This window comes from Colobus angolensis, unplaced genomic scaffold (assembly GCF_000951035.1).
Source record: "Colobus angolensis palliatus isolate OR3802 unplaced genomic scaffold, Cang.pa_1.0 Scaffold65, whole genome shotgun sequence".
NCBI lineage: Eukaryota > Metazoa > Chordata > Mammalia > Primates > Cercopithecidae > Colobus > Colobus angolensis.
In genome coordinates this window covers 371,323-387,457 of record NW_012120154.1, presented here as the reverse complement: position 1 = coordinate 387,457, position 16,135 = coordinate 371,323, and the positions used below count along the sequence as shown (strand labels likewise).

Sequence of the window (16,135 nt, the reverse complement as noted above, 5' to 3'; positions counted from 1 at the left end):
TCTGCCGTTATCCCCCTCTTTGATGATCCTTTGCCTCCCAGCCATCTGCTGTGCCATTTTCTCTGCCTCTTCACAAGAAAACTTATCCAGAGTATTGTCTCAGTGTCTTTGCTTTCTTACATCATATTCCCTCCTTGGCACGCTCCAATCTGGCTTCTGTCTTCTTTACTCTGCTAAAATCGCCAGGGTCTCCAGTGACTTTGATGTTACCATATCCAGTGGTCGTCCTTTTGGCTTCCTTATATTTTGAAGCACTGGCCACACTGTGAGCCCTCCCTGCTTTTCTTTTCTTTCTTTCTTTTTTTTTTTTTGAGATGGAGTTTCACTCCCGTTGCCCAGGCTGGAATGCAATGGTGTGATCTCGGCTCACCACAACCTTCACCTCCCAGGTTCAAGCCATTCTCCTGCCTCAGCCTCCCAAGTAGCTGGGATTACAGGCATGCACCACCGTGCCCGGCTAATTTTATATTTTTAGTAGAGATGGGGTTTCTCTATGTTGGTCAGGTTGGTCTCGAACTCCCGACCTCAGGTGATCCATCCACCTCGGCCTCCCAAAGTGTTGGGATTACAAGCATGAGCCAGTGTGCCTGGCCTGGCCCTCCACACTTCTGAAAACACTTGTTTGTTTAACTTCCTAAATACCACACTCTTTTTTTGTGGGGGGTGGGGGGTGGCGGGTAGAGACAGGGTTTAGCCATGTTGGCTAGGCTGGTCCCGAACTCCTGGCCTCAAGTGATCTGCCCGCCTCGGCCTCCCAACGTGCCGGGATTACAAGTGTGAGCCACCGCGCCCGGCCCTAAATACCACATTCTTCTTATTTTCCTTCTTTCTCCTGTGCTCCTTCTCACACTAAAATATTACAGTGCCAGGCTTTGTTCAGTTTCCATGGGTAATACCCATTCCCAGGGCTTTAGATGCTATCTGTGTGCTTATAACACCTTAATTTTTATATCTAGCCTGGCACTTTTCTCCCTGAAATTAAGATTGCTCATTTGACCTCTCCATTAAATTTATTTCCAATAAATATCTCAGGCTTTCCTGTTTCATGTAATGGTACAACCATTTATTCACTTGTCGAAGTCAAAAATCAAGAATTATTCTTAATTCCTCTTTTTTCTTTATTTCTTATGTCCAATCAGAAGCCAGACTCATTGACTTTTAACTTCAAAATGCATTCCAAATCAAGTCACTGGGAAAATAAAGTCAAGTAACAAGTTATCTCTTTTTCCAAAGATTGTTCATAGTAGACTGGCAAACTAATTAGCAATTATGTGAAGTGTAGTAGATATTAAAATAGAAACCATAGGAGCATTGGCGAAGACATCTGAAACAGAAGCAGTAGGTGTGAGAAGAGTAAGAGAAGTCTCCTGCATAAGTGCTATTTGAGCTGATTTTTTTTAGAATTTGTGTAATCATATAAGCAGGCAGTGTCCACTTTAAGATAACTATTTTTTCATGCAAATGCTATTATGATACAGAATGATTTAGCCGAGATTCTTCAAGTAGCTTAGTGTGGCTGCAATAATGTTTTTTGAGGATTAGGTCAGATGAGGGAGCAGGATCCAAATCACAAAGTTTCCTAAGCAAAAGAGTTTGAAACTTATGAATGAACTAGATATTTTTGAAATAGAACTTAACACATCAGCTTTGCTACTAATTATATGACTTTGGGCAAAAGATGTTTAATGTAAGTAAAAAGCTACTGAGACCTTTTTAAAAAATGTACTGGGAATAAACATCTCAATTTATGTCTCCTGTTAAAGTGTCACTTGTTTGCTTTGAATTTGTTAAAGTTAAGCTCCCTTCTGCTTGAGAGTGGTCCAAAATAGAAGGATATGCTAGGATTATTTCATATGAGCATTGAAAAAGGAATCAGTTAACTTTTATATTCTGAAATTTCACTCCCGAATGAGATTACAGAAGATACTATGTGTGCATGAGTATGTGTGCACAAGCGTGCATTGGAGAAGGTGCAAGAGGAGAGAGAGAAATCACGAGAGAACTCACCAGTGCAGCAGCAGCCTACTCCACCAGCGGGTTAGTGCTGCTGGAGGGAGATGAAAAGATTAGGAAGATAAGAGAGCTTTGAAGGCTTTGCATTCTAAATTAAGGAATTAGATTTTTAACTGTCACGTGAAGTAGGCATTATCATCGTTGTTTTACAAACACAGAATCAGAATCAGAGAAGTAATCTGGACAAGGTTACACAGTTAGTACCAGAGAAGCTGAGATTCAAACTCAGGTTTATTTGACTTTGTAATCTTTGCTCTTATCCCTCCCCCTGCTGCTCGCTGTTTGATCTCAACAATCAATACTGTACAATCTCTTTGTGAACACACAATTTCTGTAAGGACTACGAATTATGAATAATAATGTATGTATTTGGGAGAGAGGAGTCTTAAAAGTTAATTCCAGTTAAGTTTGTAGAGGATTGTTTAGAAAAAGCATAGTTTCTTCTAAAAAGATTTTTTTAAAAAAAGAAAAATAATAGTTTCTAAGATGATTACAAAGAAAATGGTGTGGGTTTCCAGCCTGGGCAACATAGTGAGACCTCATCTCTACCAAAAATAAAAAAAATTAACCAGGCTTGGTGGCACATACCTGTAGTCCCAGCTACTTGGGAGGCTGAGCCACTGACTCCAGCCTGGGTGACAGAGTGAGACTCTGTCTTAAAAATAAATAAATGAGACCATACTGGCTAACACGGTGAAACCCCGTCTCTACTAAAAAATACAAAAAATTAGCCGGGCGAGGTGGCGGGCGCCTGTAGTCCCAGCTACTAGGGAGGCTGAGGCAGGAGAATGGCGTAAACCCGGGAGGCGGAGCTTGCAGTGAGCTGAGATCCGGCCACTGCACTCCAGCCTGGGCCACACAGCGAGACTCCGTCTCAAAAAAATAAATAAATAAATAAATAAATGAATATTGAAGGAGAGAAGGAAGGAAATAACTAGTTTGCATTTTTCTAAAGCATCCAAACTGCTGGAGTTGGATAAGTGTATTTATACCATGAAGACTTCTTAGATCTATTGTTTCATTTCGTCCTCTTTATTCTTCATTCAGGATGTATGTTGTGTTCACAGCGAAGGTACTCCCTTCATCCTGTCCCAGAAAGGAGGATTCCAAACCGATACTTAGGCCAGCCCAGCCCCTTTACACACCCACACCTCCTCAGACCAGGTAAGGCCTTTTAACTATGCTGTCTCCCCATTTAGGTTTCGTCTAGAGCAATGCTATTGAATAGAACTTCTTGCAGTAAGCTCTGGATCTGTGCTGTTCCATAAGGTAGCCACCAACCTCACATGGCCATTGTACACTAATAAGGTTGCTAGTACAGCTGAGGAACTGAACATTTTATTTTATTTTATTTTAATTAATTTAAATTTAAATTTAACTACCTGTGGGTACTGGTGCTTTATTGACAGTACTAGTCTAGAACAAGGTTTAAATATGATAAACCTTATAATTCAGAATAATTAATGAAAGGTATGTATTTCAGGATGTTTTTAAAGCAAAGTTCTGTTTCTAAGTTTTTAGAACTGTGTACTATTGTGAATTACTGTGTTAAAGACATTTTAGAAAATGTGTTTTTTCTTGAAATTATCAAATACTTACTTTAAAATTTTAACCTATTTCTATATAGATGAAGCAAGATTTCCAGATTTGTTTGTCACAGATTTGAGAGGTAGTATCCCAGCTGATAAAGGTGATGCAAAAAATTGTTAAAGGTTTGTTTTACTAATATTTTTTTCTGCTATAAGATCCCAGCGTTGCTGCCAGAAGATGTCTTATAACTACTGCTCAAATTTAGACCTTAGACCTAAAGGTTTTTTGTTTTGATTTCTTAAAGGGCACTTAAGGGGTGAACTGTGACTAATGAATATCTCAAAGAGGTAGGTAGGGTAAAAGCAAACACGTTGTAGAAAAAGCAATCAGGTTTTCAAGGAAAATTAATTGTTTTTTCTGCCATAAGAAATTAAATCCGTATTTGCCATATAAACATATATATTACTAATGTAAAATTGCCTTTAGAAATATGTTCCTTTTTCACTGTCTCCACTCAGTGAATGATTCCAGTATGTTTCTCAGTGAGGGCTTCCTTTTGCTGATTTTTCATCAGACTCGAATTCCTGCTGGGAAGTCGACTGAAACTAAGGAAATGCAGCTCACCACTGAAACCCACAAGAAATCAGTTTTTCAAAGCTGTAAGGTAAGCTTAATAGCAACCCAGTTGGTATTAATTTTAGTATTTACCCTATCAACCTTCCTGTAGCCTCGAGTTTTTTTTTTTTAGTAGAATTGATAGTTTTACCAGCTTTGAAAATTACTGATTTCTTGTGGTGAGATATTTTTACATGGTAAGCTGCATTTTCCAGGCCTTAAACCTAGTAATTATATTGTCAAGATAATGGTCTCTGTATCTAGACTTTTTTGCTCTATACCTTAAGTGCATATTAAGTATAAGTGAATATAAATAAATATGCACATGTGTATGTTCATATACATACGTATGTGAATATCTGGGGGAAAAGGGATGTCTGTCCTAATTTTACTCTCCTAGACATGGGATTTTGGACATTGGGGTAAGTGAGAAGGGATGGAAGTGGAATTTTAAAACAGAATTATTAGGATTTTAGACCTCAAACTATCAGGTATGCCATTAGGTACAGATTTTTCTGCAGACAAAAGTATCAAAAGAATTAATCATTTGTCTTTCTCCTTCCAGAGATGCAAAACTTGTGGAAGTGTTAAAATGATCGTAGGGTGAAGAAGAGTAAATTTTTAAGAAAAATTAAAAGGGGCCGGGCGCAGTGGCTCACACCTGTAATCCCAGCACTTTGGGAGGCCAAGGTGGGTGGATCACCTGAGGTCAGGAGTTTGAGACCAGCCTGACCAATATGGTGAAATCCCATCTCTCCTAAAAATACCAAAAAAAAAAAAAAATTAGCCAGGTGTGGTGGCATATGCCTGTAATCTCAGCTACTGGGGTGGCTGAGGCAGGAGAATCACTTGAATCCAGGAGGCGGAGGTTGCAGTGAGCCAAAATTGCGCCACTGCACTCCAGCTTGGGGGGCAGAGGGAGACTCTGTCTCAAAAATTAAAAAAAGAAAAAAAATAAGAGCCAAGCGAGGTGGCTCACACCTGTAATCCCAGCACTTTGGGAGGCCAAGGTGGGTGGATCACCTGAGGTCAGGAGTTTGAGACCAGCCTGACCAATATGGTGAAATCCCATCTCTCCTAAAAATACAAAAAAAAAAAAATTAGCCAGGTGTGGTGGCATATGCCTGTAATCTCAGCTACTGGGGTGGCTGAGGCAGGAGAATCACTTGAATCCAGGAGGCGGAGGTTGCAGTGAGCCAAAATTGCGCCACTGCACTCCAGCTTGGGGGGCAGAGGGAGACTCTGTCTCAAAAATTAAAAAAAGAAAAAAGAAAAAAAATTAAAAGGCATGTAACACTTACTTAAAAAGTCTCTTTTGGGAGGGGGGAGGAGGGAGGGATTGCATTGGGGAGTTATACCTGATATAAATGATGAATTGATGGGTGCTGACGAGTTGATGGGTGCAGCACACCAACATGGCACAAGTATACATATGTAACAAACCTGCATGTTATGCACATGTACCCTAGAACTTAAAGTATAATAAAAAAAAAAAAAAAAGAAAAAAAAAAGTCTCTTTTAGGCCAGATACAGTGGCTCATGCCTGTAATCCCAACACTTTGGAAAGACAAGGTGAGAGGATCACTTGAGGTTAGGAGTTCGAGACTAGCACAGGCAACATAGCAAGACCCTGTCTCTGTAAGAAATAAAACAATTAGTGCTCATGCCTGTAGTCCCAGCTACTCGGGGGACTCGGGTGGGAGGATTGCATGAGCCCAGGAGGTCAAGGATGCAGTGAGCTGTGATCATGCCTCTGCACTCCATCTTGGGTGACAGAGTGAGACCGTGTCTCTCAAAAAAAAGTCTCTTACGCAGTTGGTTTGTTAGTTTAGGATATAAAATTATGTCATGTGCTACTTGGTTTCTCCAAAAGTTTCATGTTTTGCATATTTCCCTAATACATGGCAGTATGTACTTAATACTTTGGGAAACATCTCAGTGCCTTTCCTAATTATTATGCAAGTTCTGTGCATACAGAAAAAGAGAATACAGGTAAGCATAGATTTTTTTTTTTTTAATTACTGATAATCCCACAACTCAGAGAAAGACACTGTTGAGAAAATTTTGGTATATGTTTCTTTATAGTCTTATTTCTTATATAGGTGTGTGTGTAAGTGTACATGTGTACACACTCTTTGTATATTGCTCTATTATTTCCTTAAATTCTTAGAAGTGGAATTACTGAGGCCAGGCGTGATGGCTCACACCTGTAATCCCAGCACTTTGGGAGGCTGAGGCAGGTGGATCACGAGGTCAGGAGTTCGAGACCAGCCTGGCCAACATAGTGAAACCCCATCTCTACTAAAAATATAAAAATTAGCTGGGCTTGGTGGGGCCTGCCTATAGTCCCAGCTACTCAGGAGGCTGAGGCAGGAGAATCACTGGAACCCAGGAGGCAGAGGTTGCAGTGAGCTGAGATTACACCATTGCACTCCAGATTGGGCAACCGCGTGAGTCTTCCTCTCCAAAAAAAAAAAAAAAAAAAAAAAGTGTAATTACTGGGCCAGTTCCTCTGAATTCTTGGGAGCTATTTTCGTAGATTTTTCTTTGCCATACCTACCTATCCAAGTTTCCTGAAGCATCAGTAGCTTGGAAAATATTGAGCTGGATGACACGGGAAATAAATTCTGTTCTGGCTGTGCTACTGCTAGATTCTAGTGATTTTCAAAACTTGTCATTTCCTTAAATCTGAGCACTGTAGACCATTTCTGCTTTTTATGACAGTGCCATCTCAGTGCTAAGGACTCTATCTGTAGGGATGCAAAATGTTGGTCAGTCTCTTTGATTAGTACTGTGTCTCACACTTGACACTCAGACATGAAAATGATTCCATGTGGGAAGGCAACTGGCATTCTGAACTGTGAGTCTACTTTTTTTTTTTTTTTTTTGAGACGGAGTTTCGTCCTTGTCGCCCAGGCTGGAGTGCAATGACACAATCGCTGCTCACTGCAACCTCCGCCTCCTGGGTTGAAGCAGTTCTCCTCCCTCAGCCTCCCAAGTAGCTAGGATTACAGGCGCCTGCTACCACACCTGGTAATTTTTGTGTTTTTAGTAGAAATGGAGTTTCACCATGTTGGCCAAGCTAGTCTTGAACTCCTGACCTCAGGTGATCTGCCCACCTCAGCCTCCCAAAGTGCTGGGATTACAGGTGTGAGCCACTGCGCCCAACGAGTCTACTTTTTATATTATCTGTACAGGAAAGATGGTTCCATGGTTCCCTGATTGTTGCCAAAGGAGTAATATTATCATTATGCAGGACAGCAAGACATTCATCTCAAAGAAACACTGAAACATATCAGAGAATGAATAGGAAGAATCAGTGGGATACCTAATGAGGCATTATTTCTAAAATTTTTACATTTTTAAAATTAGTTTTAGAATATGTGGTATAGTTTGGAGTGCTAGATTTAAAAAGGGCTACTCAGGGAGTTGGGCTTGTCAGAATAACTTGTCTAACATATGTAGAACCACTTCATAGTTTTTTGGTTTTTTTTCTTTTTTAAGACGGAGTCTCGCTTTGTTGCCCAGGCTGGAGTGCAGTGGCGTGATCCAACTCACTGCAACCTCCGCCTCCCAGATTCAAGCAATTCTCCTGCCTCAGCCTCCCAAGTAACTGGGACTACACTTGTGCACCACCACGCCTGGCTAATTTTGTATTTTTAGTAGAGACAGGGGTTCACCATATTGGTCAGGCTGGTCTTGAACTCCTGACCTCATGATCCACCCGCCTTGGCCTCTCAAAGTGCTGGAATTACATGTGTGAGCCACCAAGTCCGCCCCACTTCTTAGTTTTCAACTACAGCAGCGAACAGATTTTTGGGGAAATAATCAGAATGCAACTATGTGGCATAAAATTTAAGACAATGCTTTCACCATTTACCTTTTCATCTCTATTGTCAACTGTAATGGCAGAAGCCAGGTGTGGTGGCTCACACCTGTAATCCCAGCACTTTGGGAGGCCTGGGCAACATAGTGAGACCTTATCTCTACAAAAAAGTAAGCAAAATTAGCTGAGTGTGGTGGCACATGCCTGTAGTGCTAGCTACGCCTGTAATCCTAACACTTTGGGAAGCTGAGGTAGGAGGATTGCTTGAGCCTGGAAAGTCAAGGCTGCAGTCAACCAAGATTGTGCTACTCCACTCCAGCCTAGGCAGCAGAGCAAGACCCTGTCTCAAAAATAAAATAAAATAGAAAGAAAAATAAAAAAAAAATAATGGCAGAGACGATACAGTTACAGTGAATATAATATTCAAAATGATGAAAATATTGATTCTAGAATGGGTTATAGATAATTTTTACCAAATCTTTTTCCCTTAAGAGTTTCAAAATCAGCTGCCCATCTTTCAGTGATGGTTTAATTGTAGCTGTCTCTTGAGCAAGGGATGCATTTTTTTTTTAAAACTTGTTAAATATGGTTGATTTTAATAATATCTAAAAGACAAATATACTATTTTGGTGGTGGTAAGATTTTTATACTATTTAAAAGATTAAAATGATGATAACAAGTTTGGGGAGTCAGGAAGAAAAATAAAAAATAAATAAAATGATGCTTGAGACCAGGAGGTCAAGGCTGTAGTGAGCCATGATTGCACCACTGCACTCCAGTATAAATAAAAAATAAAATAAATAAAATGATGCTTGAACCCAGGAGGTCAAGGCTGTGGTGAGCCATGATTTCGCCACTACACTCTAGCCTGGGTGACAGAGTGTTACCCTATCTCAGAAGAATTTAAAAAGTAAAATGTATAAAGAAATAACAGAAATTGGAAGTAGGTTGGACCTGCTTACACTGTTGGGTAAGCTTTTTCAAAATATACATACATGCTAGGACTCTAAAGAGCTGTTGAATGATAATCTCAAAGGGAGGGCTTAGAACATGTGTTTTTGTTTTTGGTTTTTTGAGACAGGGTCTTGCTCTGTCTCCAAGGTTGGAGTACAGTGCCGAGATCACAGCTCACTGGAATCTTGACCTCCGGGGGTCAAGCAATCTTCTGCTTCAGCCTCCTGAATAACTAGGAGTACAGGCATGTACCACCATGCCCAACTGCCCAACTAATTTTTGTATTATAGAGATAGGGTCTCACTACGTTGCCCAGGCTGGTCTTGAACTCCTGGACTCAAACAATTCTACCACCTTGGCCCCCCCAAAGTACTGGAATTACAGGCATGAGCCACCATACTTAGCCTTTGGAACATGTGTTTTGAAGAGCTCCCCAGGCGTTTCTCACATACACCACTAACCTAGTGGGTACTCATTTAGCTAGGTGCATGAGATGCCTGATGACTTAAGGGGACAAGCCAGACCTGTGGCCACTGGCCATGTTTTAAAACAGAGAATGTGCCTTCCCCATACCTCTGTAGTCTTATCCCCAGTCACTCAGTCCTTAAATTCATTCACATCTTTATCATCATCACCACCATCAAATGAGTGATGACATTACATTTATCTAACCATTTCAAAACACTTTTTAAATAGATTATACCTGATAGAATAGTAGACTGAAAGTTTTGTATCCTACCGGTTTTAAATTTAAGTTGAAGGTCTACTTTTTCTCTAAGTATTTCACCATGAAGCCCACCTGTTTTTATAAAGTAATATATTTTCTTTTCTCACCCCAATGTACCTATGTAATTTTATTTGTTTTTGTTTTTGTTTTGTTTTTAAGATGGGGTCTTGCTCTGTCTCCCAGGCTGAACTGCAGTGGCACAATCATATCTCACTGCAGTCTCGACCTCCCAGGCGATCCTCCCGCCTCAGTGTCCCAAGTAGCTAGGACTACAGGCATAAGCCACCATGCCTGGCTAATTGGCTAATATTTTAAATTTTTGTAGAGATGGGATCTCACTGTGTTGCCCAGGCTTACTTATATAATTTTTTTTAAATCACTGTATTCGTAGTGATTATTTGTTTTCCTCTTGTCTTCATCTCCTGATTCAGTTTTAATGCTGAGTAAATAATGTAGTCGCTATGTAAATAAATGTATAGATGAATAAATCTGTTTTTTACTTACACATCTAGTACATATTGACAGACCATTTCAGGATGCCATTGTACCAATAATCTACGAAGTATCATCTAGTGAAGAATTATAGAGGATTTCTCTGTTTGTTTTTAAGCCCAATAGAAAATCTTGAAATATAATAAAGTTTTCATGTAGTGTAAATACTAGAAAATTAAAAATAAATGACTTTGGCTGGGCACGGTGGCTCACACCTACAATCCCAGCACTTTGGGAGGCCAAGGTGGGCTGATTGCTTGAGGCGTGGAGTTTGACAACAGCCTGGCCAACATAGTGAAACTCCATCTCTACTAAAAAAAAAAAAAAATTAGCTGGGCGTGGTGGCACATGCCTGTAATCCCAGCTACTCGGGAGACTGAGGCACGAGAATCACTTGAACCCAGGAGGCAGAGGTTGCAGTGAGCTAAGATCGCGCCACTTTGCTCCTGCCTAGGCAACAGAGCAAGACTGTCTCAAAAAATAAATAAATGAATGACATTTGTATTTCTCTTTTTTACCTTTGTGTGTAGTCCTCATTAACACTGAGAAACTCTCTGAGGTAAAGATTAGCAAGAATCAGCCCTAGACAAGAATCAGGAGCTACCTAAAGAAATGAATAATAATGGGCCAGGCGCGGTGGTTCAAGCCTGTAATCCCAGCACTTTGGGAGGCCGAGACGGGTGGATCACGAGGTCAGGAGATTGAGACCATCCTCCAACACCGTGAAACCCCATCTCTACTAAAAAATACAAAAAACTAGCCAGGCGAGGTGGCGGGCGCCTGTAGTCCCATCTACTGGGGAGGCTGAGGCAGGAGAATGGCGTAAACTCGGGAGGCGGAGCTTACAGTGAGTTGAGATCCGGCCACTGCACTCCAGCCTGGGCGATAGAGTGAGACTCCGTCTCAAAAAAAAAAAAAAAAAAAAAAAGAAATGAATAATAATGAAAAGTTTCTGAATGGTCAGTGGAGATGCATTCCTAACATGTGAAAAAGCGAAAGACTTCCAGGTCTTCTATGTAAATAATTATTTTGATCTCTTTTGTTGTCGTAATAGTGGTTGTCCATGTAAATTTTACTCTTCTAAGGTCCTGCCTGGCTTTGGATTACCAGGATGACAACCAGTTCAAGTGTAAATTTTTTATTTTGATAATACTTATAGCTAATACTTATGTAGTGCTAAGTGTTATATTTTAAGTGTTTTATTAACTTACATAATCCACTTGACGACTTTGTGAAGTCAGTGCTATTGTTATTTCCATTTTACATGAGGAGACTGAGGCACAGAGAAGTTTGGTAGCTCTTTCCAAGTCACTCAGTGAATTGCTAAGCCAGGATTCTAACTCACAAAAGCCTAACTCAGAATCCACACTTTCACCCACAAAACAGTGCATAATACCTATGCCAAAAAATACTATCTGGGAATATTTTTTAAAGTATTTTCTCATTACATTTTTTTATAAGAAGACATCCAACTGAGAGAAGTCTTAGTATAAAAGTTATTTTGTTTGGAGAGTAGTATACTTTTTTAAAATAAGGTAAAATTAATATACAGCAAATTTCACAGATCTTATATATGCAGTTCAGTGAGCTTTAACAAAGGTAACCTACAGCTCAGTCAAGATATAGAACATTTCCATTGTCCTGGAAAGTTCCCTTATGCTCCTCCAGTCAGTCTCCACCTTCATAGGCAGCCACTCTTTTGGTTTCTGTCATCATAGACTGTTTTGCTTTTTCTTGACTTCATGTAAGTGGAATCATACAGAATCATAATATGTATATATGTAGCCTTTCTGTTTGTTTAGTTTTGCTCAATATGTGCAAATCTATTTAGAGTATTTTTTATTTGGTCATTGCATTTTTTCTGAGACGCCTGTTTTACATTATAAAGGAAACACTAGCTTTTTCTTTCTCCCCATTCTCCAACTGCAAAGTGATAGTTTATTAATTACTTCCTTATATGCTGTGAAAACTACCTAATATTAAGCAGACTTCTTTTCAAAATCAGACCATGTTAAAATTCTAATCTAGTTAGTTTCAGGAAATAAAATACATACCTAGATTGTAGCAAAGACCTGTATCATTTCATCCATTTTCAGTGTTTGTTATATCTTCCTTTCTGGGTGTTTTGTGTAGCTGGTAAAATATGAAGAACATTACTGCTTTTCTCTTCAAGAGGCACGAATCCTAAGGGTCCTGGAAGAGCTTTCCTTCTTGGCTGCAGAATCTCAGAACTGATAGTGAGACTTTGCAGAGTCCAGCTTCCAATATCTAGGCTTTTGATTGGCTCAATAAACTTGTTAGAAGAGCCTTTCCATCTTAAGTGGTTCCATGTCATAAAATGCTGGCTTTGTTTTTTAATTCTTTACAATTCTACAAAGTTGCCAGAGGATCTGATATTCAGGTATAATTTTATCAGAAGAAATTCAGGCCAGATTGACTATGAAGTTGAGTTCTGTGATCAAAGGCCATAACACCTTCCAGGTTTACTCCCAGGGTTTAAAGGTCATTGCTTTAACACATTTTTTTTTCCTCCTTCAAATGGAAAGGTTTCTTTTTCCTTGAGTAAATTTTTTGTTTCTGGGTACAGTGGCCCACACTTGTAATCCAAGCACTTTGGGAGGCTGAGGCTGGTGGATCATCTGAGGTCAGGAGTTCAAGACCAACCTGACCAACATGGTGAAACCCCATCTCTACTAGAAATACAAAATTAGCCCAGTGTGGTGGCGCATTCCTGTAATCCCAGCTACTTGGGAGGCTGGGACAGGAGAATCGCTTGAACCCGGGTGGCAGAGGCGTTGCAGTGAGCCAAGATTGTGCCATTGCACTCCAGCCTGGGCAATAAGGGTGAAGCTTTATCTCAAAAAAAAAAAAAAAGAAAAGAAAAGAAAATTGTTGTGATGGAGAGTGCTTTGTTGTGTTGAGATTTTAGACGTTTAGAAGTATTTACTTAATGATCACTCAGTAGTGTTGATAATTAATAGGTTTGGGAAAATATAGCCAGTGTTTTAAATATTTCTCATGTAGTCAATTGTATGAAATTGGATTCAGCAAACATAGGAATGCTTTGAAAGGTATAAAAGATGGTTTTTTTGATCCTGCTTTGATTTCCAAATAATTTCCTTGTTTCAGAAGTAACTTCCTGATATGCGTTAATTTATACTGTTATTAATGAAAATGAAAGATAACATATAAAGTTATTAAAATTATGAATTTTCTTCTGGAATTTTTTAAAAAAAGAATTGATTTTTAAATTTCTTTCTTGTTTTTTAGAGACTGAGTCTCACTCTGTCGCCCAGGCCGGAGTGTAGTGGGGTGATCTCAGCTCAGTGCAACCTCTGCCTCCTGGGTTCAAGCGATTCTCCTGCCTCAGCCTCCCAAGTAGCTGGGACTATAGGTGTGCGCCACAATACCTGGCTAATTTTTCGTATTTTTAGTAGCAACAGAGTTTCATCGTGTTGGCCAGACTGGCCTCGAACTCCTGACCTCAGGTGATCCGCCTGCCTCGGCCTCTCAAGGTGCTAGGATTATAGGCGTGAGCCACCTCACCCAGCTGATTTTTTAATTTATTTTTATTTTATGGACTATAGCTGTGAAATAACCAAAAGCAAAGTTCAGGAAAGGAAGAAAATAAAAAGATGAAAAAAAGGAAAGTTCAGATAATTCACCGATTATAACCAGCCTCTGCTTTTGTAAGAGTATTTACTACTTGAGTAAATTAGAAAATTTTCAATGTTGAGTAACAGTGGCAGACTTAACAGGAATAATTATCAAGGAGATAAATAGCTCTAGTACAAAGTTCAGTGTTCTATTTAAGAATCCTAGGAGACTGTTAGCCAGCTCAATCTTGAAAGAAAAAAATGTGATATGAGCTCTTCTTGGCCCCATTTTGTTGCTTAGCTGCTTCACATTGGCCCATAAGGCCTTCACTTATCTCTCTCTCTTATTTCTTGCCAACTTCATCAACAAAAACATACGTGTGTTTCTATTGTAGATGTCTGAAAAGTTAAAAATATTTTATTAGTGGAATACAAGTTACAGAATTTGCTGGCGAGATAAACTATATATAGGTAAAACAGTTAGATCCTGGGCCATGGGACATGGGTCACACCTGTAATCCCAGCACTTTGGGAGGCCAAGGCAGGCAGATTGCTTGAAGTCAGGAGTTCGAGACCAGCCTGGGCAACATGGTGAAACCCCGTCTCTACTAAAAATACAAAAATTAGACCAGGCACGGTGGCTCATGCCTGTAATCCTAACACTTTAGGAGGCTGAGGCGGGTGGATCATTTGAGGTCAGGAGTTTGAAACCAGCCTGGCCAATATGGTGAAATTTCGTCTTTACTGAAAATACAAAAATTAGCCGGGCCGTGTGGTGCACACCTGTAATACTAGCTATTCGAGAGGCTAAGGCAGGAGAATCGCTTGAACTGGGAAGTCGGAGGGTGCAGTGAGGTGAGATCGCACCACTGCACTCCAGCTTGGATGACACAGCAAGACTCTTTCTCAAAAAATAAAAATAATAGCAATAAATAAATAAAAATACAAAGATAGGCCTGGTGGCTCACGCCTGTAATCCCAGCTATTCGGGTAGCTGAGGCACCAGAATCACTTTGAACCCATGTGGTAGAGTTTCAGTGAGCCAGAATCGTGCCACTCCTCTCCAGCCTGGGTGACACAGCAGGACTCTTGTCTTCAAAAAAAAAATTAGATCTAAGGTAATCATATACTGAACATGAGTACTAAGGAAATTCAAAGATCTTTGACCAAGCCGTTTTTCTTCGGGGACTATCCCCATAGTAATTAAAGCACCAGTACATAGGACATGAAAGTACTAAGATATAAGTACAAAGATATTTATTATAGCAGCAAAAAACTGAAAGCAGTTTGAATTCCTATAGTAGAGAAATGGCTGAATAAGTTATGGTCTATTTACCCCGAGAAATATCATGGAGGCATCAAGAAGAATGAATTGAAGCGATACCAAATGACTTGAAGGGAAAGAATTCCATAACATATTGTTCTGTTGGAAAAGGAAGATACCAAAAAGAGTGTGTAGTATCCCATTTTGTAAAACACTAGTGATCCAAAAAGCCCCACATGCATGTACGTATGATTATGTGAGTGTTGAGAAACTCAGAAAAGATACATACTAGATTACGAACCTGGGCAAGGTGTTGATGTGAGTGGGAGGAGAGAATAGGAGTAAGGAGCCAAACAGTGAAGGGAAAAACATTTATTGAAATATTTCAGTATTACATTTATATACAGCTATACGGTGTGTGTATTTAAGGAACTGAAATCATTACCTTTTTAAAATTAAGAGGGGGCCGGGTGCCGTGGCTTACACCTGTAACCCCAGCACTTTGGGAGGCCGAGGCAGGCGGATCACTTGAGGTCAAGAGTTCGAGACCAGCCTGGCCAACATGGTGAAACCCTGTCTCTACAAAAAAATACAAAAGTTAGCCAGGCATGGTGGTGTGCAGGTGTAAGGACTGCTTAAGCTCAGGAGGCAGACATTGCCTTGAGCTGAGATGCCACCACTGCACTCCAGCCTGGGTGACAGAGTGAGACCCTGTTTTAAAAAAATTTTTTTTAAAGGGATAAATCAACATTACTTGGGCTAATCAAGAAAACTTTTTGAATGAGAAAAGTCTGAAAGCAAACATGTATTAAGCCAAGATTTTGGAGTGGAGTTAGTGTGGAGGAAGAAGAAATTTTAGAAAGAAGACACATTGTGAGCAAGGTAATAGGGAAAGAACAGATTTTTTACTTATCTAGGAAATAAGAAGGAATTAATTGCAGAATAATTGGGGGAATAATAAAAAGAAAAAAACAAGTTGGCTGGGCGCGGTGACTCACGCCTGTAATCCCAGCACTTTGGGAAGCCAAGACAGGTGGATCACTAGGTCAGGAGTTCAAGACCAGCCTGGCCAATATGGTGAAACCCCATCTCTGCTAAAAATACAAAAAAAATTAGCC

General features: G+C 39.9%; 1 protein-coding gene across 2 annotated transcripts in view; it reads left to right on the top strand.

Annotated features, from left to right (window-relative positions):
• XPNPEP3 (X-prolyl aminopeptidase 3, mitochondrial) overlaps nt 1-16,135 on the top strand; it is a 121,348-nt gene that overhangs the window by 8,264 nt on the left and 96,949 nt on the right. For both annotated transcript variants that reach the window (XM_011964154.1, XM_011964153.1), the window contains exon 2: nt 3,061-3,177. In XM_011964154.1, coding sequence (XP_011819544.1) covers nt 3,061-3,177 — 117 coding nt within the window. The remainder of the gene's footprint in view (nt 1-3,060; nt 3,178-16,135) is intronic.